Source organism: Nanorana parkeri, unplaced genomic scaffold (genome assembly GCF_000935625.1).
Source record: "Nanorana parkeri isolate BGI_ZX_2015 unplaced genomic scaffold, ASM93562v1 scaffold574, whole genome shotgun sequence".
Taxonomy (NCBI): domain Eukaryota; kingdom Metazoa; phylum Chordata; class Amphibia; order Anura; family Dicroglossidae; genus Nanorana; species Nanorana parkeri.
Genome location: NW_017306842.1, coordinates 523,107 through 550,532, shown reverse-complemented (window position 1 = coordinate 550,532; position 27,426 = coordinate 523,107). Strand labels below are relative to the sequence as shown.

General features: G+C 39.2%; 1 protein-coding gene across 3 annotated transcripts in view; it reads left to right on the top strand.

Moving 5' to 3' along the window:
• The window catches only part of SEMA3A (semaphorin 3A), a 215,972-nt gene that overhangs the window by 175,573 nt on the left and 12,973 nt on the right, over positions 1-27,426 (top strand). For 2 of the 3 annotated variants that reach the window (XM_018562367.1, XM_018562366.1), the window contains exons 14-15: positions 5,637-5,794; positions 12,394-12,461. In XM_018562367.1, coding sequence (XP_018417869.1) covers positions 5,637-5,794; positions 12,394-12,461 — 226 coding nt within the window. The remainder of the gene's footprint in view (positions 1-5,636; positions 5,795-12,393; positions 12,462-27,426) is intronic. The other variant, XM_018562368.1, reaches the window with a different exon arrangement.

Sequence of the window (27,426 nt, the reverse complement as noted above, 5' to 3'; positions counted from 1 at the left end):
TTACTAGACAAAACGTAGGTCAGCGTCTTGTTGGATACCTAAACTGGCATTTAGCTATGTTCTAAAGTATAACAAATTTAAAGGTGCATCTAGTTTACTTATATTTAACTGAATAAATAATATTAACAATAATTCATTGCTTTATTTAACCATAGTGTTTTCAGATTTTTACTTTTCCCAGCGAAAGTACAATATGTTTTTTTTTTTTTTTTAAAGACTAACTCCATCTTTCTTACCATGTTTCATGCTACAGCTATATTCAGGCTGTAACCTGAAACATGCAATGGAGAAAAGAGTCACCAGCACTCCAACTGTGATAAACATTCATCCTTTACTGAAGCAAGTCTATCATGTCACAAAGAAAACTATGGGGTCTATTCACTAATGAAAATCTGCACCTGAGCTGCAGCTTTGTTTTTCACTCTAAGGGGTTAATTTTTTTAACCCCCTCATGACAGTGATGTTCAAAGTATGTCGCTGTCACTAAGTGTGACACTTAGTGACAGTGACATTGTATGCCAGGTGACCACTATTAGCTTTTAGAGAAAAAAAGATTAAAAGGTTAGGTGTTAGTTTTAGACCGAGAAGTACAGAAAAATGTCTAAAATCCTAGGAATGTGAGTTTTTTTTTAGCTATGCTGTTTTTCTAAAAAAATATTACAAATCAAAACTGGGAAAAAAAGTGTTTTCTTTACGCTTTTTCCTATTTTTAAGATTTTATTTGTCCTAAGTAAGGCATTAGGTACATATATGTGATATAAATATATAGTCTGATCTGTCCTCTAAAAAACAATATATAATATGTGGGGGGTGCACTTTGTAAGAAAGTACATTACTGACGTGGAAGAATCACACAGCAAAAATGTCAAAAGTGTGTCAGTCAATTACGAACAGAAACAAAAAACAAGCTTAGTCATGAAGGGGTTAAAGCTAAGCTATAAAACTGCCAACTGGCTAAGTCTGATATACTGCAGCGAAAACCATTGGCAACTTGTTATGTAACTTGCTTCTATTGTCACCAGCTCTACATGCTCCCTCGTGGCTTCTGTACTTCATTATTGTATAGTGAGAACACCTATCACAGTGAAAGGATTATAGTGAGGTGGTAAGTGAGCTGGAGACCAGGAAAGTTGATTGCTATGTGTGCATTAAAGCTCTACAGTTTCTGGGTTCCTGGGATGTTCTTAAAGGATTCACAAAAGATATGCAGGTCCCTGCTTTATATTATGAATTGCAGTTTTAAAGGTTTAGCATTGGCACTAGTGCACTTTACAATTAGTCTGTCATAAATAAGGTTGGCATAGCGGACTGAAATGGATTTGATTTTTAGTTCTACTGCAGATTAATCAGCAGGAGTTGTGACACCTTTTAAAAAAATCTTTGACTCTCTTTGCATAGCTGCCTAGAGTAGCGAGCTTTCAGTCCTACTATAGTATGCATCAGGAACTGCAGACAATTATTTTTCATGATGGCTGCTTCTACAGTGTACTTTGTTGTGTTGTAAATCCGGCCAATACCAACCTTTTTGGAAATAGTACTTTTTCTAATTAGTACAGTGTTATATTATCCTAGGATCTTAGTTTTGTGACAGATTATCCTAAATAATTCAGATAGCAGTAAGGATGCACTGTAGTAACCCACAGCGACCAGCTATTTTGGGATATGGCAGTCAGATATGAGAGATGACTTCTGATGGATTGTTATGGGTTAAAGCACAATTTGTTTTAGACATGGTTTAGCATATTTTTATAATAAAATGGGTTTAATTTCAGACTGCTCACCCTGGATAACAGAATAACATGCAAGATTATTAATTGAAACACCACATTCCTTTTAATAGTCAAGATACATTTTTATTCAATGTAGGGTTAAGGGAAGAGTAAAGAAATAGCCAACGCATTTCGGGGGCTCATACAAATATCCCCTTTATCAGGAGATAAAGCAGCAACCTACTTACAGAATAACATAAGGCAGTACGATTATGAATCATGGTTAAGAACATAGACTAGTTTTGTATAGAATGGAATGCATTGCCACCTTTTACATATGTTCTGTTAAATCTTTAACTGTAAATGTAGCCTATTTATCTATGTATTTTTAAACTTGGAAAGCAAAACTTAAAGTTAGACATTAAATGTTTTGCCATCCCTTGATAGTTTCTTTTCACGCTCAAATGCAGTTTTCTCGAATTCCAGATGAAGTTATGCATAATACATAGCCAAAACAATGCAGCAAAGAATTTATTTTAAATGAAGATAATGGTGAAGCTGTCACGTAGTTTGTATGCTGTCGCACAATACAAATGATCACATATTAAGCTTTAGAGGGAATTATTTTTATGGCATACAATTTCAGCTGAATATTTGTGCTTGTGCACATTGTTATGGAAGCGTATTACAGACATTTAAACAAATGCTACAGTGCAGTTTGGAAACAGCTTGTGCAAAGCATATGGGCTCTTTTTTCTGTCTGTTTGAGTTAATTGTGTTTGGCAAAGAAACATGTTTTATTTGAGATGGGGGAAGGATCTGTTGTGCTGGCAGAAGTACAGTTAAATGCATCAAAATCTATATACTTTGCATAACCCCGGAAACACAGAAAAAAGCTACAAGCCTGCTGACTTTCTGCCTTTAAAAGTCTTAGATTCATTGCTTCTCCTATGCTGATGGAAAATGTATATCATGCTTTCCAGACACTGGATTCAATTGCTGAGTACATTTGGCATTTTCTTTAAAGCATGTTTAATAAAACTAGCATAATTACATTATTGTTCTTCTAAGACTAGTTCAAATGGCTATAGTGAAAATTACTTTTATCACATTCCATGAAAATATAGCTATCATAAAAATATTTTTTGCTTAGTTATTTTAACATATATACTTTTTTTACCACTAATGTAACGAGGATCATTATTTTTTGTTGCCAATATATTTCAATGGGGCTTTCTTTGCCTGCAGTAGATGAGTTCAAACCAAACTCTAGCTGTTTAATTAATTTTGCTGAATGGGTGAACTAAATGGCCAGATTTGTCCAGTTCACCATCCTGAACCACCAGCTGCTTTACCCAGAAGTTATTCATTCATTATTTATAATTTGTATTACTGTGTAACTAAAAGACTATTGTAAACATGCTGCTGGGAAACTTGTAAGAAGTCAAACATGGTGAATGGCATCATCCAGGTTCTTAGTACTGCTGTTTAAATTTCAGCAGTAACAGGAAACTGTCATGTGCAAAAGTTTTATGATGGGTAGGTTGTTGTGTTTATGTCATCGGGTGTCGTTCATTTTCATTGATTATGGATCTACATTACTGGATGACTTGATGGACATTGGAATTATATTGTGGGACTTTTTTCCTTTATTAACCACCTTCCGTCCATGGCCGTTTGTGAACGGCAGGACGGGAGTCTGCTAGGAGCGGGAGGGCGGCTTAAGACGTCTGTGAGCATGTAAACAGCCAGCGATGGCTGTTTACATACAAGCGATCAGGCATCTCTAGAGACGCCCGATCGCTTGCAGGAGCTGCAGGTGTGCGCCCTCGTCTCCTCGTCGCCGCTGCCGGTCCATGATCCGATCTCTGCTGTGGAAACGAATCCTGAGCTCTTTTTCTATGCGGCCATCTTCCACCACGGTTGGCCACGCCCCCACAAAAAATGTTTTAAAGTACCCCGCCCCCCCCACATACACATGCAAACATGCGTCGGGTGCGCCTATGTACGAAAACGACGATTGCGCCCATTACATTGCGCACATGTTACATATCGCCGCGAACGTCGGAGTGAGAGCAATAATTTTAGGGCCATCAATCACTGATAACACTAAACTGATGAGCGGTAAAAACGTTTAAAGTGTCGCCTATGGCCAATTTTGGTTGCGGTTGTTTTCTGCGATTTCGCGAGTGCGCGCAATTTTAAAGGTTGACATGTTTAGTGTCTATTTACCCGACGTGACCCCGTCTTTTATATTATGCCAAAAAATTTGGGTGAAAATAAATGTTTCATAACATTTTATAGGGAAACATGTTTTTTTTCAAAATTTAGGGTACTTTTTTTGTTATATAGTAAAAAATACCACCAAAAGAAAGGTCTATCTGTCCCCAAAAAATGGTATGAAATTTGTATCAGTACAGCATTGCCTGACAGAATAAACGTCAGTCAAAGTACCACAGCGCTGAATACTGAAAAATGGCCTGGCCAGGAAGGGGGTGAAACACCCCCGGTCTTCAAGTGGTTAAAGGAATTTTCTTATGGTGTGGGTGTGATAGCCTATTTACATTACATTAAAGGTACTATTTACTCTGTACCTTTTATTTACTAAGGGCGGATGGATCAAAATCTTGAAGTCCCCTTATTTTGAAGGGTTTTCCAGAAGTCCGGGCCAGGGATGTGGGAATAAGGCCCTTGTCCCCATCAACATGGGGGAAAGGCACCTTGCCAAGAGCGGGCCTCTGGCAAGGTACCCTTCCTATGTTGAGGGCATGGGGTCTGGTAAGGTTTGGGGGGCACACACAGACTGGCCCCCCTTTCCTGGCCAGCTAAGCTGTATGTCTGTATGATGGTGTAAAATTGATTTTGTGAGGCACCCAAGACTTTTTCAGAAGTACATTGTACAAGTGAACCACTTCACGTGATGGTTTGATGCATCCTCAGGAATATTTTGTAATGTTGCCCTTTAAGCCACATTAAAAGACCCACTCCTATTGAACAGTATTATTTTTTTTGCATTGGTACATGTCCTACATAGCAGTGCCCAGCTACCCATGCCTTTTTTTGAACAAAAGCTCACAAATTGGCTTTGAAACAGGACTAAAGATTTACTTTCATAGCCTTCCATGGGGTTTGGGTTGTATGTTCAGGGTTTGCTGATTTTTTTTCCAAGTCTTCAGTGTAGTTTAGTGAACAAAACTTTGCTTAGTTCACTCATCACTAGTCTGCAGCATAAAGGATGATGGTACAAGAGGGCTGGTGTGAAGGGAGCCTATTTCACATAGACTTCAGCTTGTATAAGAGCAAGCTTTTACAAATTTGCAGAGCTTTTGGCAAGCTTTATGGAACCCTTTTCTCTTTAAAGAACCATACAGCTGCAGTTTAGGAAGGATAACTCACTTTTAACAAGTTGCTAGCAGGCTTCAGTAAGGTTTCAGACTTTTTGAAGCTTGTTGAAATCCTTCTGAAGCCTGCTAGAAACTTGTTTAAGTATTTAACATTCTCAGACTGGTACTGGAAGTGGTTTTTTTTAAAGCTCCTAAAGATTGCTAAAAGCTTGCTAAAAGCTTCGTGAAATCCTATTTAGGAGATATACAACTGTGCAGAATAAAGTGTTTGTCTATGCAAAAAATCTGTATATTTTAAATTTAGCTCACCTGAAGTAATGTTTTTCTCTCACATTGATATTGACTGTAAAAAAAAAAACACTGACGTTTGTGTGTTAGAATTCATGGAATTAAAAAAATTGCAAGACCTGTTATTTTCCCATCTTTAATACTTGTAGTGTCTCAATATATTTAATTCAAAATGAGTAAAATGTTCTCAAATCTTCAGTAATTAATTTCACAATTTCAGCAGCAGAGAAATTGTATTTAAACATGCAGTTTACTTAACCAATATTTTATTTTTTTTACAATGTCCACTTTACAGCAACAACTGTACATTGGCTCCCCTGATGGAGTTTCCCAGCTCCCTTTACACCGCTGTGATGTTTATGGAAAAGCATGTGCTGAATGTTGTCTTGCCAGGGACCCCTATTGTGCCTGGGATGGTTCTTCATGCTCCCGCTACTTTCCAACTGCTAAAAGGTGATAACCTTTAAGACATACTGCTTATTGTATTAGACTGTTGAGTATTACATTGTGTGCCTCTTTTACATTCTTCTGACATGTCATAATCTCCATAACATATGGTGCTATGGCCATAAGAGAAAAAGCAAAAGAAGGCAGATGGTATGTATTAAGTTTTTATTTTGTGGCATGAGATACAGTGTCTTGAACATACATACATCCTTTTGCCTTGGAATTGTCTTTATTTTCTTGAAGACAACAGTAGCAGTAGTATTAGGAATAATAATCATAATAACTTAGAGGTTAGCACATTAATTGCACATATGAGGGGTTGAGATTTCCCCCTGGTTTACCAATAGTCAAGCAAGATTTGGTTGAAAATGTTTTTTATGTGAAAGGTTTAAGGATTTCCCAACTTTAAAAGGAGGAATAGGTGCTGAGTGAAAATGTAGGTTGTGAGTGCTGAGTTTGCCTTTAGGAAATACTAGTTGCTTGGTTGCCATTCTAATCTAATGAAGTCAGTATTTCCTGACCTATGGACACAGTAATGCATGCAGAACAGAAGGTCTGACTTTGCTCTTCCTTGCTGCATATTTATCCTCTGTCAGTGAAATGAAGTGCTCAGATTAGTATTTCTTAGAAAAACTATGGGTTCAATTTGTGTGGGTTAAATAAAGTAGGTTTATTATAAAAGTAATGTGTTGGATTATGGGTTTTTTTTTCAATGGATCTCTGTGCAGAAGGCATGTTGCATGACTTCTAAAATCTGAATAACTTTTGCCACCCAACAAAGCAGTCAGTGTCCCCCAAGCACGCTGTTGGGTAAGGAGAGGTTGGCGTGGGGTTGCATCTCTGTCAAATAATAGGTAAAAAAACAAAGTTAAAAGAGAATTATGGGGTAAGTGTTTTTCCTCATAGTTCTCTTTAGGGTCACAGGAGGACATTTACTAACCTCCTCCCGTGACCCAAAGCTCAGTATATCGTGGGCTATTGTCTGCAGCTCCACAGCTGAGATGGATCCCGACAATACATTCAAGATCCACCCAGCTACTTGAGTGACAGCTGGCTCTGCCTGTCAAGAGGCAGAGCCAGCTGTGTCCACCCCCTCCCCCATTCGTTCCTCCACTCAGTGCTGGAGAATCAGATAGGGGAGGGGGAAAACACTGTGGGGAGCGGTGAATGACAGTCACTGCTCATTGCAGGGAGACGATCAGCAAGTGAGCGGATCGGCTGCATGTTTCTGCTCCCTTCCTGGTCGATAGAGCCGACCTGGGACAGCTTCTTTGTCACAGGTCGGCTCTAACTATGAGGATGAGGGGAAATCACTTACCTCATAGTTCTCTTTTAAATGCTTTACTTTTTCATAAGCCTGACTTCATTAAGCATTGTGCACACTTCTAATAATAATTACATTTATTATTATTTTACGTGAACAAACATATTTAAAAAACATGTGATAAAAACAAGTGTTTCAGTGTGATCAAAAATGAATGTAAACACATAACATCTGAGAGTGTCTTTTTCCCCTTAAAATATATAAGTAAAGATTAGCAAATGTTTGAACATGCACCTCCTAATCCTGTGCATTAGAGTGATATGGACCAAACTCTGATTTTCATGATCTTCCTCTAGTCTCTAATTTTATGTTTACTACTGCCATCATCATCAACATGATACACTAAGCAACGTTATTTTGGAGGAACTGTATAGTGCCTAATTATTATGTTTACTAGTGTCCTCATCATCAACATGATACACTAAGATAAATTATTGTGGAGGAACTGTGTCATTTGCAGATGTCACTCCAGCGCTGGTGCGGGTCTCCGATCCAGTGCTAACTCCTCTGTCCTCCTCTTCTCTCATGTCCCACGGAGTCTGTGCAGGTGCACGCTGCTCCATATACTTACCTTGTGTCTCTTCTCATCTCCTGGCCAAACATTTGAACTGTGCATGCACCCGCCCCAAGATCCTTTGCTGCTGCCCGAGAAATTTTCAGATGTTCGGACGGGAGCGTGCCGTGGAGACACAGGTAAGTATTAACTCTTTGAAACCGTTAAAAAAAAAATTTGCATATATCTACTGCTTGCTAGCAGTCGATATCTGCAAAAACATGTGAGGGTTTAATAACCCTTTATTAAAACATTATTACATAATTGCAGTACCTCGGTTCTTCGAGACAAAGTTATGCAAGCCTCCTTTCATTCACTAAATTTCAAAGAGCTCCGACAACAGTTGAGAAGATACAAAGTTACCACTTAATAACATGAACATGATCGGTGGCTCAAATTTCATAATCTCATCTGCTGACTTAGTTTTCACACTTGACATTTGTTTGATATATTTGTTAGTTCTATAAATAGGTCTGTAGATTTTCCCAGCCCTGTTCTTTAAAAAAATAAACTCCAAAATTATTTTGAAAAAAAGCCTCCCATGTGCAGTTGTTTATTTTATGTTAGAAATGTTGCATAGCCACAGTCAGCTGTGGCTTTTAATAGAACAAATGAATGCACTGCTTATGAAAACAATCAGATTTGTAAGGGGCTCTTGCATTCAAATGTTATTGCTTTCTATTGAAAATGTCCTTGAACAAATTGAATCACCTCTATGCAATTTAGCAATCTGTTCTTAGCCTGCACAGAGTAGACTGTAAGTAATCTATTCAATAAACATCCTTCCAAGACATGGAAGACACCCTGCACTCCCTTTTCAGCCTTTGTATGAAATTACTTTGATCCCCAGCAGAAAATAACTGATTATTCCTCTATAACAGCTGACATGACTGATGCAACCAAGTGTCTCTACACCAAGAATACTTGACTTTTGTATACAGGAAGCTGAGTGAGATGATTAGAAGCGGATTTACAGCTCTGTTTGGAGACTAATCCCCTTTGCTGTGTCCTGACTTTGCAAATCCTCTAGCAGTTTTCCACAATGACATTTTGCCATTTAGACCAAGCTTTGTGTGCTCAGCTTTTATTTGTGAATGAAGTCCTGGCAGTGCATAGTCCAAATAAATAAATAAGGAAGATATGTTCTTATATAACAACTAATAAAGAATGGATTGATTTTTGCAAACATGTTATAGTGGTTATAGTGGTTATTATGATGAACATCACATATGCACTGTAATACTATTCAAAATATGCAGGTATTAAATCTACTATTTTGAGGAAGTATTAAAAAAAAGCACCATTCCTAAATGCTGTATTTACATTTGGTGGTCACATTTACGCTGAAATGATATTGCAGGTTTGGCAGAAAGATGTTTGTATCACTGACTGCAGTTTTGTCCAAAGGTTCCAGCAGCAGTATTCTGTACAGCAGGGGTTGCCAAACTCCGGCCCTCCGGTCTGTGGCTGTGAGAATTTTGCAAAGCCTCATGGGATTTGTAGTTCCACCACAGCTGGAGGGCCGGGGTTTGGCTACCCCTGCTGTAGAGTATGCCCCCTACACTGTCATTATTAAGGCAGGACTGTCTCATTCTTGCTGTGTTCTCCTATTATGAGAGCTACACTCCAGGCTAGCAGCTAAATACATAACTCACATGTCTATAAAAGAGATATTTTATCTAAAAAAAGTATTTGTATTCCTGTTCACACAGTCACACGACTTGCATAACTCTGAGACTTGATATTTCTTTGCTGCAGTTACACTTACAGGTCTTGTCCATTTCCATCCTGTGACTGGACAATGTAAGGAGATACAACAGACTGATAAGTTTATCTCTCTGTCACTCTGATCTCTCCTCTTATTGGTATGTTCCTTGTTAGCACTTGACCAGTGTAGTACAACTGGCTGGCTCCCTTTTGCTGTGTTTTCCTTTTCCAGTCTGCGCTCTGCTGTACAGGGATTGCAAGAGGTTGATGTCAAGTCAATTTCCGGTACTTACATTGCTTGTATTTAAAAAATAAATTTAATGACGTATAATGGATACAGAACTGCATTAATATGTATCTTTTATATCTGCCTGGATTTCAACTTTAAATACATGGAGGATTCAGTGACGAGACTGAAAAAACCTTAATTGTAGCTTCAGGAGTTAGTGAAGCTGGGTACCGAGTGAAGAGAGCTTACCTTATAGGTACCAGAAACAAATACAAAGCTGGTGGGCGATTTTAGCCCATCAACATCCACATAAACTAAAATAAGAGTTTTATACAAAACTAGTCACATTTTCTGTATTTCTCATTTTATATTCAACCTCGTACTGTTTTGGAGCATTTTTTCTTTCAATAAACCCTTAGTTGATTGTTTCTGTTTGTCTTGGTTTTACTAGGATTGTTTTACATTCTTTCCTTCTTATTTCAAGATTTTGGTTATTGAGTTTTCTTAGCTATGGCTACCCAAAATATGTTTTGGCAAAAACAGACATCAATGTTTATGCATATGACCTTCTTTATGGTTGCTATTATATAAATGCCAAAAATGCTAGAAAGTATTTAGTTATGCATTTCCTTTCCAAGTTCTGCTTTACTGAATGCAAACAATGGTTATGTAAGTAGCAAGAAATAAGGCTCAAAGAAAAAGTTTCTCAGAGTCTTGTAATCTTTAAGATAATGAGGCCACTTTAAATTCTGTGGAACTGCAAGAAAAAGCAAAATACCATCTTGACAATGCTTCTGTGTCTTATTGAACAAAGCATCAGCAGTCACAGCTTGAGATGTAACTTAAATCAATATTTCCAATTGGCATGGAAGGAGCTGCGTACACTTTCCCAATAAACGTATTCTGAACAGAATCTATCGATCCCTGTGCAACATGTTATTAGATGTATAAAGGACTTGATAAAGACTATTACATGACAATGGATGACAAGGAACACTTGTCTAGATCCGCTATATAAAATGTGTAACTGCCTGAACGCACTCGGTGAGTTGCATGCATTTTTGAAAGAACATTCCCTTTGAGAGAGTCTGCAATTATGACTTAAAATGCACTCACTTGGCCAAATAATATGTTTTGTATTTAACTTGTTCTTATAAAAATAAAATAATTATTTGTGAATTAAATTGATAAGGACAGTGTAGGCCCATATGTTACAGCAGAAAATGTGGATAGCAATGTTATGCATAACTGTCTAATAACTTACTTTCTACAAAAATGGCTGAACAGTTGTCACTTGTCTATTCAGCCAAAATGTTTTTCGTTAGTAATATAGGCCATATATTACCTACTTTTGTCCACTGGTAAATGTATTTGAGAGTGATAATCCCCACTGGAATCCAATATTTGTATGCAGCATTTAATCTAAAATGTTCCAGCATGTTGGAAAATTGCAGCTACCACTATTATTTCCTCGACTAGTCAAAAGTGAAAAGGAGTGATGCTTTTACTGTGCACCTATTGGAAATCTGTAAAACAATAAGTCAAGGCAACTGTACTTGCTGTATTTTTTCCTTAACTTATTTTTTTACAGATATACCATGACCTGGATGAATGAGAAGCTTCACAGACACCTATAAGAAAGTGATCTGTAGTTGAAGGAACATATTACCTATTGGTAGAAGAGTGTGAAAATCTTAACAAAACTGAGATTTACCAATGTATTAGGTGTCTTAAACAGTCTATAAAGTGATATTTCAGTGTTTGGGAGATGCCAGAGAGTTGGCATTTCATGTAAAGCATGTGTATGTCTCTCATGGGCTCTAGTACTGATGTTTTACTCTTGCTAACTTGTCTATACATTGCTGCAGGTATCCACATGTTGCAGACAAATTGGTATTGTCTGCCTCAGGCTGGCTCATATAGAATAAAGGCCAGGTTAAGACCAGCCCATGCCTCGTGTGCTGCAGCTTGTGCAGATAGCAAGCTCTAGTTATAGAAATGACTGTCCAGAAGTCTTCAAACACTGCATGCAGGCTGCATGTTTTTGTTGCTGTAGTCACTGCTGGCAAAGCTGAAGATGTTGCATTGCTAAAGTCATCAAATACATTCCCAGGCCTGCAATTCTGCTGGTTATAAAGTGGAATCCTCTCACCCTGGTTATGTTTTTAAATGTATATCATTTTATGAAGAATAAAGCAGTAGAAGTGGGAGAAACATGTTAAAGCAGCAGGAATAAAACCATAGGTGGTGAGGAACAGAGCAACAACTTATAGTGGAGATCTCATCTCTGGACAACTCAAGCAGCTAGCAGGTGACCCAGTCCAATGTGTAGGCAAAATTTGTCTTTTGGGTAAACTGACCATTCAGAGCTGTCCTAAGTAGTGATGGGCCAAACACCCCCCTGTTCAGTTTGAATTTGAACTTTCGGACATGGAAAAAGTTTGAACTCAAACGCAATGCAAGTCTATGGGGGCAGATCTTTGAAAATCCATTGACCACATTTTGAAGGCTTATATTCAAGTGATTGGCCATAAAAATGTATGGGGATTTGGGTACTGCCCTGGGGGACATGTATTAAAAAAAAAAAAAATTTTTTAAAGGAGCAGTGATTTTAACATCACTTAAAGTGAAACAATAAAAATTGCATTCCTTTAAATATTGTGCCTGCAGTAGTGCTACAGGAGAAAGGTGTAAGAGAGAATGTAACATGACCATACCATTAAAAAAGCTAACTGAATTTTTCTCCATTCTTTGACCAAAAGCACTAAATATTTATTGTTTCCAAATGATAGGCGTACAAGACGGCAAGATATCAGAAATGGTGACCCACTAACACACTGTTCAGATCTAGAACACAGTGGTAAGTAGGGATACATTTAATTTTTTGTTAAAATTTGGAAAATCTGAACATAGTCTTGAAGATGTAATCCTGGTTTGGCATCTGTGTTTTTTATTTGTAGGTTTATGGTTCCCTAAACCTAACTACCTAGCTATGCTTGTTTTGATTTGATTATTACATTTCAAGAAATCTCAATCCTCCTCTTCCCCTGCCACCACTATAACCGGCAATTGCCATCTGTCAAAGTGTCAGCTGGTAATTGCTTTGTACTATACAGCAGGAGTGGCTGTCAAAATGTAGTCAATCTTGTCTAAAATGACACTTATAGATACTGACATAACAGTCCTGGCTACTTCCAAATGAGCAACCCCTTGTGTTTTCAGAGCAGGAGGTTAGTTGCTCAGCACTGCACAGTACTAAAATCTGGTAGATCACAGCCAGTACAGTAGTAGTTTTGACTACTACTGTGTTTTACAGTATCCTCAGTGGACACAGAAGCCATATGCATAATTACATTGAGCCAAGCTGAATCAATGTAATTATGCAGAGTCATGTTTGCTCTTAAGTTTAGATACACTTCTAGTCCTGACAATATTTATGATTGCAACTGGATTATTTAATATATATAAACCACCAGAACCTGCCTTGGCGAGTATGTGGAGGAAAGAGTGGTCCATTTATTATTATATTTATTGTATATATGACCTAAATATTATTTATTTTGCCACGGACGGCCTTTGTATCATAAGTTAAACATGATGTTTTGGTAATTGTTATTTGGAGTTTCTTTCCTGATATATTGCCTATTTTAATCTCAGCTTTGCAACATTTGATCATTCGCTTTATTGTTTAATTTACTGTAAAATCTGTTATTTTTTTATATTGTTATAGGTCATTCTGAAAGGTTTTTTTTAATGCCCTTTTGTTAGGTACAATATGACTTTCATTTGGAATCCCAAATAAGGGCTTAATCTGTTGTTTATCAGTCCTTCAGTGTAATTCCAATTATTTTAATATCGTCTTTATATAAAGAGAGCGACATATGTATTTTATTATGGTTATTATTATATTTATTATATAGAATAGAAGGGAATAAAGTTATTGCATTCATAAATTCTAGTTTTTTTTCTTGGCTGTAGTCTGTCTGGGAAAAAGCTAAAAGCAACCATTTTTATGGAAAACTGGAACATTTTATGATTAAAAATCACCTGTACAATGCACTATTTTGTTCCTATGTATAAATACTACTGAATCACTTATGATTTGAAATGATTACATTAATATACCAGGTCACCCAATCCAACACTAATCCACTAGCATTTACCACAACCAGGCTGTTTTTTATGTACATTATGTGTGTGTGTGTATTTTATTTTTAACAGGGTTCCAAAAAAGTGTGGTTACCCTGCTCTTAAATGACATAATTCCAGTACACCATGCACATAGGCTAGTAAACCCATGGCTCAAGGGCCATAAGTGTTTAGGAACATTTTTATCAGCCCGTATGCACTAGAGGTTTTTCATAAGGGTGCAGAATAAAAAAATAAAAGAGGCCTTCCTCTCAAAACACCATCCTGATACCAACCAGCATCAGGGTTTTCCACAGGTGCCCTAGAAAGTTACCAGAGAAATGGGGGGAAAGGACATTATCTTTCATGGGAGCAGGTAATTGCTACTCCCTTTCCAGGTAGACGTATAATGCAGTCTAGTAGAATCCTTATCCATCCACCACAGTGCTGAAAAGGTACAAATAAAGCATACATGATTTTCAACAGGGTTATATTAGAAATAAATGGCAACTACTCTTTGGTCACAGATTCAAGAAAGTAATGTTTAAAAAGACCATGACAGTCTTCTGTGTTCTTCCATCCACTATTGGCTCTCCTCTTATGTCAAAAACCCTGTCGAAGGTTAAAGTGAACATGTTGCCAGGCTGTAGACATTCAAATATTTTCAAATTGTTAACAAGCCATAAATAGGCTTTAATACAAGTCCTTGCTGACCTGTAGCTGCAGCCACTCTGGAGAAGTTAATCTCTGAAGTACATAACAGTGGCATGCGGATTACACTCTCTTGCTTTCTCTGGCAGCAGTTGGCCTGCCTTCTCATTTAAATAAACAGCAGGAGCTGTAAAATGTTCAGAAACTGACTGTGAGGTGTCCCTGTTGTGATTTTGATTGTGAATTACTCCATTGAGCTTTTAGCTACAGAGGTCAGGGAGGGTTTGTCTAAATCTAATTTACTTCTTGTTAAAATTATGAAAACGATTTCATGTCCATACTCTGGCCACAAATGTACTTCAGAATTTCCAAAGCACTCTAACAAAATCTAACAGATATACAGTAGTTGTAACCTAGACTACAGATATTCCCATTGTCGAGTTCCAGTGGCGTAATTGTTATTGTTATTTCATGCAAAAGGAACACTAAAGGTTAAATAATATTTTTCATAACTTCAGTACTTCCAACTGAATTAAAGAACTAATTATCCCATATGAGCATATGTGCCAATTACTACTGCTACATATGTTTTGGGCTTTTAGGAGCACCACTGTAAAGTAATGCGTTTTTTTTTTAATTTAGTTTGAACACTTTGCAGAGATTTTGAGGACATCCAATATAATATTACTAAAGATAGACAGGAGATCTCCCAGTCCTGAAATATTTTTAATGGAATGTTCTTCTGAAAGAAGTTCTTATGTAACTGTTTTGTAAAGACTCTCCAACATGAAAAAACATAGTTGTTAGTTCTTGTACAGTGGATTTCAGTGTTTGCTTGCAGCACAATCACTGATGATCTCTAATGACAACTTTATATATATGACTGTTGATGCCTGGATTACATCTAATATCCCTGGAATGCTTGCGCATTGGCAGCATACTAAGAGTTGGAGTTATTGCATTTACAGCCATGTTGTTGTTTAGATGATATTGGATGAACTTTGTAGTGATGCTTAGCATTTAATATTGGTTTCAATTAAATGGTTGCAAATCTATTTTAAATCATATTGACTCATTAAAGCAGCGGGAATAATTGATGTCTGTTTTCTTTTATTACCTCATATAAATAGGTTTTTTTCAGGGCCAATAGTTTTCTTTTCTAATGCAATATATTTCTCATGCTTAATTTCAGTAACTTATAGCAATGAATCACAATTCTTTTTGTACTTGTCTGACTTCAATATAGTAAAGACTGATTGGTTGCTATGGGTTACTGCACTTAATTATTGGCACTTAAAAATAAATACTCTTTATTAGATAAGACAGTTAGGGAAGAAAAAAAGACAGTTACAGGGGAATGTGCACTTTGCAAGGAAAGTTTGCCTTAGCCTAGTGAATGTAGTAAAAATTCACTTTGCAAAGATGACTCAATCATGCTCAACACAAAAAAACATAGGTTGACGATGGAAGTTAGCAAAGCTTCACCTTATTCACTGAACTAAGGGGAACATGGCCTGCAAAGAGCAAATTAATTTTCAAAGTGGAGAATCTAGTTGCCTTAAAATCAACCTCATAGTAAATCAACCCCCTAGTCAGTGGTGTATTTTGCTTTGGGGCTGCCCTAGGCAAGACAAAACTCAGGTCCCTGCAGCTTTGGTCAGCTGCTTGGGAGGAGGAGGCGGGTCCCCAGTCCCCCACAGATTTGGTTGAGCAGCTTAACCCCACACACACACACACACACTAAATTTGCCCTACCCCTTCCTGTTTAAGACTTTTTGCATAACCTGTCATTCGCTGTATACAGCACACATGCTATATCCAGCTTTTGGCATGTTCCGCTATTAGCATAGTAGGAAAGCTGGGGTCTCAGGGGGGCTTTGCAGGATCTATGGTGGGCTCTGCAGGATCTGTGGTGGGCTCTGCAGGGTCTATGGTGGGCTCTGCAGGGTCTATGGTGGGCTGTGAAGGATCTCAGGTGGGCTCTGCAGGGTCTCAGGCTTCAAAGAGACCCTGCAGAGCCCACCATAGACCCTGTAGAACCTAACTGAGACCCCACACAGCCCACCACAGATGCTGCAAAGCCCCCCAGAGACCCTGAAGAGCCCACTATAGATCCTACACAGCCCCCCTGAGACCCTGCAGAACCCACTATAGACCCCACTCTTAGGTGGGCTGTGCAGAATCTATGCTGGGCTCTGCAGGGTCCTTTTACCAGCACTGTGTGATCCTCTTACCTGCAACTCCCCAGCCTTCCTCCTGTCAACATCTGCTGTCAGCTTGAGCCTCCCACTGCTGGACCTGGCCTCCTCCAACGCCGGACAGATGCCTCGGGGACATGGCCTCCTCCACCGTCGGACCGACGCTTCGGGGACCTGGCCTTCTCCACCGTGGGGCCGACGCTTCGGGGACCCAGCCTTCTCCACCGTGGGGACGGGGCTTTGGGGACCCGGCCTCCTCCACCGCAGGACCGACGCTTCGTGGATTCAGCCTCCTCCACCACAGGACCAACGCTTAAGGGACCCGGCCTCCTCCACCACAGGATTGACGCTTCAGGGACCTGGGCTCCTCCACAGCAGGACCGACGCTTCAGGGACCCGGCCTCCTCCACCGCTGAACCAACGCTTCGAGCATTCGACTTCCTCCACCACTGGACCCACACTTTGGGGACCCGGCCTTCTACGCCGCTCGACCAGTGCTTCAGGGACCCGCCCTTCTCCGCTTCTCCTGTAACATAATGATAAGAGTGTTAAAATCAGCCAGCGATCAGCCAGATCTGATTTTAACACTCCTGTAGTTATGTTGCTGTCTGCGAATCACCCTCCTCCCCATGTGCAGTACAAGCACTATGCTGTGACTGGAGGAATGTGAGATCGCACATTCCCCTGCAGTTACAAAGTCCTCATCATGTTGGAATACACACATTCAATCACAGTCACTTGATAGAACACTGCAGCTGCGGGGGCCCGGGGACCCACCTCCTCCTTCCAAGCTGCTCAACCAAATCTGCGGGGATCGGGGACCCGCCTCCTCCTCCCAAGCAGCTGACCAAAGCTGCGGGGACCAGGGAGCTGCCCCCTCCGCCTGCTTTTCCCAAGCCGCCAACTAAAGACGTGGGGACTGGGGACCCACCTCCTCTGCCTCCGCCTTCTTGACCTTCTCCTTGCCTCCTCCGCCTCCTCGTCCTCACCACCTCCTTGTCCTCGCCACCGCTGCCATCTCCACCTCGTCTTGATGAGGCTGCTGGTTCCTGTGCAGCCCGACTCACCTTACCGATATGGGGGAGGCACTGCCCCCCCTCAAAAGTGCCGCCCAAGGCAAACGCCTTGTTTGCCCTACGGCAGATACGCGCCTGCCCATAGTGTCAAAAAAATGTAATATTAGATTTCTACTCTCAGCTGGGCCTCTAGCTGTATCTGAGATGTTTTTAGAAATTGTAATGTTTTGAAGATTTAATTATTTTATTCAGTTTTAATAACATACAGTTGTAAATGATGCATTCTTATGTATGTATGAGCGTATAGAGTTAGTCTTTAGAGGTTTGGATGTTTGTAATCAAACCAGAAAATAGTTTTGACATTTTGGAGATTGGTATTAACCCCCTTCAAGACTCAACCCTATTTGTGTTTGGTTTTGGATCTTCATTTTTGGTTTTGAGTCCTCCTTGTTTACTTTTCAGTTTTAGGCAACCGGTTGATTTCAAGTTATTACGCAACTCCAAGTAGTAGTCACCAGAAGTTCCATTATACCTTGCCAGATAGTTACCCAGAGTGAAGGGAAAGAATACTAAGATTTGAACATCTACAGCTTGACTATCACTGCTCTACAGACAGTCAAAAGCATGCTCTTCTCATGATGGGGAACTCCTCCATTTCAGTGAGCTACAGATATGTTAGTAACTTAGCTGTAGACAGTCCCATACAGGTGAAACTCGAATAATTAGAATATCATGCAAAAGTAATTGCAGTAAGTGCTGCAAAAGGGGCCCAAACCAAGTACTGAGTACATATGCATGCTTGTACTTTTCAGAGGTCCGATATTGTTCTATGTACAATCCTTGTTTTATTGATTGCATGTAATAATCTACTTTTATGAGGTTGTGGATTTGGGGTTCTTGGGGTTTTCATGAGCTGTAAGCCATAATCATCACAATTATGACAAATCACGGCTTGAATTATCTTGCTTTGCATGTAATGAGTCTATCTCATATATTAGTTTCACCTTTTAAGTTGCATTAGTGAAATAAATGAACTTTGCACGATATTCTAATTATTCGAGTTTCACCTGTAAATGCTTGTCTGCCTGCATGAAGAACCAAGAAAGAAAAAACAGCAGCTGTTTGGTCAATAAAAATAATCTTCGGTGACACAAAATAGGATTTCCCAGCATTCAGCCCTTCTAGGTGGCAAATAGTAGCTATCTCATCTGTTTCTAATTTAAAGCAGAGGTCTCAGTTACAGATGTATAAAGGCCCATTTCTATTGTGCAGTCCTTTTCTAATTAATGAGTGCACCAGGAGCGAGAAATATATTATAGCATGAAATACAGTCTTACTTTGAGGCTACCCCATTCCTCTTTATGGAGCATTTAGGAAAAATCCAGCTTGCTAAAGGCATTAAAGCATTTCTCATATGCATACATTAAATACAACAAACAGATAAAATGGCAGTCACTCAATCAATGTAAAAGTGGTATGGGCATATTATAATCTGTTTCTAATAGAAAAAAAACCTGTCCACAACAGCTGTAGATTTACTGGTTGACTATCCCTGCTATAGGCTAAGGTTTGACAGCCAGGTTTACTTTCTACTGAAAGATTTAAACACTTGATAGCAGTCACATCCTTCATGGAACATGGAAATCAATGTGCTGCCAATGAGGTGGCTAAATCACACTTATTCCTCTCACTTTCATAAAAATGAGTCACCTGTGTAGCTCTAGCCTATACGACAAGCAGTAGTTCATGATATATGCTGGGGAACACTATATACCCTCTTATGTCTCTCTGAAGTACAGTAAGAATACTGCAACAGTGAATGGATTGTCTGAAGATTCCACTCCACTTACTGCAGACCCGAAAAGAGGATAAAGCTACAGAACATCACTGCCTTTAATACTATGCTATGCTGTATATTATGCTCCTACATATAATCTGCTGTTTTATAGGACAGGTCCACTTGTGCATAACTTTTGTGTTTTAGCTATTATGGTGTAAATGGATTCCAAGTGATGCCAGTGTCAGTTAATATACTGTATTCACTAGATTGCAGCATTGCAGAAGTACGCATCTGTACAATTTAGTTTATAATGTAAAATAGAGAACACAACATATGGTCTACTCTAAACCATAAACATCAAACTGTAAAAAGATTCACACATGATTTATATCAAAATAAATAATTTCTGTGACTGTTCAAATGCTTATCTAGTACACAATCTGTTTGTGAATTCTGATATTCTAACATATTTTTACATAATAAACTAAGGTATTATTGGGTCAATGTTAGGTAATTTTAGAGAAACAGAGGCACTTTGACCTTTCTTTAAAGGAAATATCTGCTCAGAGTGTAAACCACATAATAGGATGACCATTTGGTATTTATTTTTTTAAATGGGCTCTTGTATTTGAGGTTAAAAATCAGTTCCCAAGAGTTTTCTTAAGAATTGCAATAAAGCATGTGAAATCTAGGAAGTCCCTTTGGTTGGATTGTCTTACATTGTGTGTAGTGGCTAGCTTTGTGTAGAGTCAGCAGGAAACAAGCTACTAGCAATGCTCAAAGCATATTTTTACTGTGTTGCTGTTTTTTGTTTAGGTCCATTTAAGGCTCATCCACATCAAGCATTTTAGTGAATTTACGGCATTTACCAGCACAGGTGAAAACCTATTACTTGTCCAACCCCGTCAGTGTAGATTGGTCATGTTTAGCCTAATTCACTCCACTGAGATAAGTTTAAATTAAAGTCCCACCTGCTACATATTGGTACTAAGACCAATCCTCAGTTGAATAGGGTTGGTATGTGTCTAAAAGGTGCATGTGTCAAGATGCACTAGAGGGCAAGCATCTGGTGCACACATAGAAATGTTTACATGTATGTATGTATAAAAGCTATCGTTTCCAGAAATAAAACTCTGTCCCTAAATAGAAAACTGAACAAAACTTACTAGAATGAACATTAGATCAGTGATGGTTCATGTATGGGCAAGCTGCAGAAACACATTCTTCTATGCCCTGGTGCTCACAAATGGAGGCTGAAACTGACATGTGGGTAGGATTTTTGAAACTGGATCAAAGAGACAGATTGTTGCCTAAGGTAACCAGTGAGGTTTATGCATTTATTTTCTAGCCTACACTGGGAAATAAATCATGGGTAAGAGAGCTTCTTTCCTTTTGCACTAGTTTTCAGAAGTCAGGATCTGCCTGTCTGGAAGACCAGAGTGCCACAAATCAGCCAAGCCTGGACAAAGTGATCAGCCGAACATGCAGAGCATGTTCGGCTGTTTCGAAGCCACACGAAGCAAGCCGATGTACGGCTGAAATCAGCCGTACCAGCCTGAAGTGAATAGCCGAACAGTGTTCGGCTCACTTCACTTCTGATCGGTCATTCACTCGGCTGCCCTCGGCAGCTTTGTGAATAGACCCCCAACTGTTTCATTGTCAGAGCTGACATAGCTATTTAAAAAAATGTAATACAATTTTACCTGAGAATTCTGCCATATTCCTGTGCTTAATTAAATAATAGTTGATTGTAAAGATCAACAATTTATTGTATAGAATGTAGACATGCACAAGACCCTTTCAAAGAGCTGAGCATAGAGCCACATGGTCCTGGTTAATGTGCCATGCGTTAATCATCAGCAAATCTGCTAATTTAAAGGACTGCAGCATGATATGTGTGACCAACGCCATCTTGTGGAACTATCTAGGTATTTCTGAAATGTTTTTGTTTTCTATTTATAAAAAGGTAGTTATGCAGTGAATGAGGGTCTGTTGCTTCTTCTTTTAGTTTCCCTAAACACTTTCTAGATTCTATGCTGAAGTTTAGAAGAAGTGGTTTAAATGTAAAATGCAAAAGGTGACACTTTCAAGAGTTGATCATAATATGTGAGCTATAGCTGGCGTTGTGACGAGAACTCTACTTCTTAATAGAAACACAGTACACCACAGCTAGCATCTCACAGATTTCTGAGGACCTGCTCATGTTGTTATGCTTTGCCTCTGGAAAGATCTCTCTTTTAATATATCCCTATTTTTCATTTCTGACCACCTGCACAATATAAATGTTTATTTTTTGTGCACATTAAATGCATTTCTAATTGTGGATAGCTCCAGGGTGTCTCTACCAAAATGCTGCCAGTTGTCACTTATCCCTTTCATTAACATGTTCATCTACCATAAAAGGCTACTTTACTAATAGACTCACAAATAGCAGTAACACTTGCAATACCAGTTTGTTATGATAGCAATGTAGGAAAAGTTAGCCACAGTTGCCCAGGGGGGTTTGTTTGTCTTCGTATGGGCCAAATCACCTTAGGTTTGTTTGCATATATTTGAAATACTGCAGAAAAATGCTGTTATAGAGACAAAAAGTGATGGGAATTGGCCTCAACCGGATCACAGTCATCTATAAAACCTAGACAGACAGACATTCTAAATCTCACTCTTATTAAAACTAGAAAACATTTCAGTTGTATTTGGGTTTTAGGGTTGTAGTGGTGCACAGGAAGTAATGCAATGTAATGAAGGTATAGTACTTTTTTGCATGTTGTGTATGTTGCTGATTCCACATGTTACAATCTGTCTGTATAATCTCCATTAAATCTACCAACAATTATGTAGGGCATACGACTGTCTGGTTGGACACAAATTGAATGGATACTTTAAGCCAGGCCCTCACACTTCATAGCATTTGTCTAGATTGTACTAGATTGACTGACTCTAGATTGTACAGTTATTGTCTATGGCTGGTTTTAAACACACAATAATTGTGCCTATTTTTAACCTTCCTCCAAAGTAAATCTGTACTGAGGAGCTATAAAGGTCTACATTGCTAACCTTATAAAAGTTCTCTGGCTGTCATGCATGGTCATTCATTACTTTCATAGCTCCCAACCTCCCCTTATTTAGAGGGACTGTCCCTCTTTTTGGAATAAATCCCTCTGTCCTTCTTTTCTACTCAGTTGTCTCTTATTTTGGCCTGATGTATGAGATCTCTATAAAAAAAAATATAATTTACCCATCATAAGGTTTTAACATTTAAATTATTGTGTTTGTTATTTCGAAAAGCCAAAATAAATGAAAAGTAGTGATGAAAGCAATTTTGGATTAAACCAATATTTTTTTGTGCATTAAATTGTCATGGTCCATGTTAATGGAGGCGTGGCAGGGGTGTGTCCTTTGCCTACATACAATGCGCTGTAATGTGCCCCTCTTTACAATCTCGCAATGCTGAGGGGTATGATCACTTTCACTGGTAAAATATTTGCAGATAATTATTTCAGACTGGATTTTGACTTTCCTGATCTGATTGCATCTTATGAGCCTGCATTTCAGAAAGTAATGGAGGCAGAGTCAGCCAGGCAACTAGCTTTTTAGGAGAAGGTCTTCAATGGCAGCCTATATATTTCTCTCAGCAAAGATTTCCTTTAACATTCTTTGCAAAGCCTACCTGCTAGATTGTGTAACTAAGAACTATGTCTAACATTCCCCTGATGCCTTCACACTCATTTAAGACTAATGGGGAATTTCCTGGTTTAAGTGTTCCAGCACTAACAAGACTTCAGACATAGCCCCTCAGGAACTGGCTGACTTGTTGCACCTTTACGCATTCACGCTTATTTCTGTAAAAGCTACTTCATGTGTTCTTGCATTACACTAGGAATGTAAACCATATCAGGTAACTGCAGTAATAACCACAGTACTTAGGTCTTGAGTTATATATCGCATCATATTTCTTTCATCTGTTACATTAAACCTACTCACATTCCCATTCATACTCATTAGAACCATATATGAAGCTATAGTTACATTAATAAGAGTGAGCTATAAAAGTATCCAAAATAGTGTCAGGCAGACATAGATCTCCAGCACTTGTGGAACTACATGTCACAACATGTCTTGCAAGCCAATGTGTGTATGCAATTTGATGAAGAATGCTGGATTTGTAATTACACTGCAGCTATGTTTTTTTTTTTTAAACGGATTTGCAAGCAGACACTGACAAATTCAGTTATGTAGTCATTAAAATATATTTGAATCAATTTTCAAATGCAACCAGCTCAAAATAACAAGAAACTGCTACTGATAAGTGTGAGGTGCCTGTGCATATCTGTGGCGGTTTCCAGTTCTCTGGTTTTGTATGAATGCTGGACTATTCTGATTTTCTACAGTTTGTAGTATTGGAGCTTGCCCACTCCCTCCTGCTCCCCATATATTCTTATTGGCCCATCAAAATAGCTGGATGTTTTACTGGGTAAGAGGAATAAACGGGGTGCAGGAAATCTTTAACACTACCAGGAAGTGTCAATGCTTTGCCTGATCAGTCTGGCCTGGCATTTTAGCAGAATGGAGAAATTAAAAACTACTGTAGGTTTGCCTGCACCTTTTGGTTGTTAAAGTGGCACTTTATGCACCTGCATTAGAACATCATCCTGTAACCTCCAGTAGCAGCACTCAGACTGGAAGAGGAAGCACTAGCATTCTCAGCCAATTATGCTCTGTTGCACATAGGTTCACAGGGGAAGAGAGCGCCATAAGTAAAGTGATGACTCATTGTGCCACTAGATTATGGGTGTGTTATCTAAGCTATGCTGCTGTGGTAAAGGTTAAAACTATGCGGTCTGTCAGGGGCACCTATGTAACAAAAAGGATCATAAAACTTGCTGTTCATATTTACAAAGATAACACCATTTAGTGATGAGGTTTGTCTTTGTGGTGGATCTGCAAGGTTAACAAATAGCACTCTGGTCAGCTGAGTCACTAGTACTAATAATTTAAAGGAATGCCACAGTTTCCCAAATAGGGATGAGGTTCAGGTTCTGAGCCATGTTGGGTTTGAAGCAGATCACTCGGAATATATGGCTGAGATTTCTTTCCTAAACTCATAATCCACTGCATAAACATGCATAATGCATGTGCATAATGTCCTTGAAGAATAGAATAGATTAGCCAGCCCTCTCAGTTTAAAAGGGTGGGTTCCCAGTAACCATGTTGTCAGTGTGTGTTGGAACTGGTTTGGGAGAGCTGACAAATTTGTGTAGGTAGGGATACTGTGCTATGCACTGATATATTGTGGCATAATGTGCTATAAAGTACTTTACTGTAGATTGCAGTGTGGTGAGCTACATACCATGTGTTCACAGTTCCATAGACCTAACCCACCAGTTCAGTGTCTGCAGCAAGTGTGGTTCTTGCTAACCTCTGAACCACCCATTTGCAGATTTTTTCTGTTATTTATTATGGTATTTTATTTACCATTTTTCTATTTTATTATTTACTAGGGCTAAAAAAGTAGTGGGCTTCTGTTTTGTGTGGCTAGTCATTTAAACTTTAAGTTTGGGATGCGTAGCATACCCTTGTTGCTGCACAGTTGTTGGATCTGCCCTTTGTACGCACCATGCCATTGCATTGCTGTGCAGTACTAATGTTCATCAAAGCACAATACATCCCCCCCCTTGGTACTTTTTTCATTATATAGTACAAAAGAAAAACACACCCCCCCCCCCCCCCCCATTACCATAGTTTCAGTAAAAGCCATGGGATTGTACTCCCCATTGACACCCATCATACCATAACAATAAACCTAAATAATAAAGTAAAACGCAACAATGAATGTGGAATAACTATAGGCCGCTGTCCCTTTATTGGGCTTTAATCAATTTTAAACCATTAACAGTGCAGCATGCTTAGTCACTACGACTCAAGCAGCAATAACTTACACCAACCAAATTACCGTTTACCAGCATGCTTAGTCACTACGACTCAAGCAGCAATACTATCCCATAAAGGTTGTCCGCGACAAGGGAAAGTACAGTAAAGTGGAGGGTGGGCGGGGAAGCAGGTGAAAAGATCCAAAAGGAATTGTGAAGATAATCTAGTGGTGAGTCCAGATGGTAGTTCTGAGGTAACTGCTGACACTGTCCACTGACAGGAGTGACTATAGAAAGGAAAGGTTACACTCATTGGTCAGCTGTTTTCCCTCCAAAAGTCTTTCACCAATCCTGTGCTCAGCTGACTGAAGGTCTGTCCAGCAACTGAGGTAAATCTTCCTAGCAACAGCAGGCAGCTTGTAACCTTAAAGACAAAGCAGAAAGAACCAGCAAAGCAGTCCCAGAGAGATATGTACCTAACAGTTTCCCCACACCTCTATTTGAATATAAATAGTTTTTTAAAAACACATGGGTGATAGGGGTGACAATCCCATGGGGCCACTTTTCTTATTTTGTGTTCATGGCCTAACATTCACGTCCCAAAAAAGCCATCTACAATGAAAGACACATCTAAAATGAGAGGCAGAGGTGTTGCATGTGGTGGTGGTAGGGGGGCAAGTGGATCCTACAGAACATAGCAATGTTAGGGCTGCCCAAATTGGAGGCAGGGCATGTATGTCTTTTTTTCTCAACGTGGCCGACCAATACAGTCACAGCACACCCAGCAGACAGTTGTTTGGTTGGAAAAACCTTCTACTACCTATATTCATCCTCTCTGAGGCTGTCCATGAACATTGTGTTTTCTGTAACACCACAAAAAGCTTTATTGAATCCCCCAAACCTGTTTTTAAAAGATTTGTGTATCTTCAATGTAGCCCTCAAAGCTGTATGAAAAGGCCCTCTTCCTGTTGTATATGCAGCTTCCTAGGAACACATCAAATATCAAGATCAGACCCCCATTGATTTCAGTGAGGTTCGGGTAAAAGTGTGGATTTTCCAAACTTTGAGGATATTTTATTAAACAAGCCACAAATAGAACACAGCCACATTCACTGATCCCTATACAAGAACCAAACCCAGCAAGATTTACTCATCCCTGACACCATTCTTATTTATGTTTTTCAGTTCTATATTTATCTGCTTGCCTTGAATTTAGCTTCAGCTTATTTTAAACAGATATGATTTAGAAAACATATGAAACCATTATAAACAATATGATACGTGCTTGCAGTCATATTTTTTGTATATGAAGCTCAGATGGTTGTATCCAGTATAAAAATGATGAAAGCTAGCAAAAACAAAAGGCCATTTCACTAAAGGTTTTTTTGTTTTTTCAGAGGCTGATATTTAAACAGTTTTCTTGGAAGAATTTGAGTCATATACAATCACTGATCAAAGCTTTATGATCGTTGGGTATTGTTTGAAATTCTGTACATTCATCTTTCAGAGAAAGATAAATAATGTACACTTAACCAAATTCAGTCATTGCTTTAGTTTGTTTTATTTCATTTTATGTCCTTCAAATATGTTTCAGCTGGCTAATTTTTTTCAAGCTTATAGAGCTGGTTCTCCACTTTAAAACTGACAGGGGGGTTTAAAACTGACTGTCAGCCCCCTGTCAGCTTTAAAGTGGAGAACCAGCTTCCCGCGGTTCGTAACTTTCTGTGGCTTGACAAAGAGGAAATCTCCTCGAAACGCGTAGCCGTATCCTGCAGGCAGCAAGATCCATCCCCCTGTACAGATCCCTCACTGTCCCACGCACTGGTCTATCCTTGTGCACTCCGCTGACAGCCCGCTGACAGCCACATCTAGTACTGTAACCACACGCATAGAGTCCGGGGCTACGGAGCCGATCGCGGCTCACTGCTTTCCCGTCTCAGCCGCCGCGGCTCAGCCTGGCCAGCTGAGTTTGTGACATCGGCTGACACCTCGTTTTCCCACTCCGGTCCGGGCAGACACCTACTCTCTTCCCACCTGCTAGCTGTGGACATCGCATCAAACAGACTGTGGAGAACATTCTGTGAGAGACACCAGGGCATATAGGCTCACATCCCAACTGTAAGTCATCAATTTGTCCCCTTTTATATGACTAATCAGTTTTGGTTGTCTGTATTGCACACTG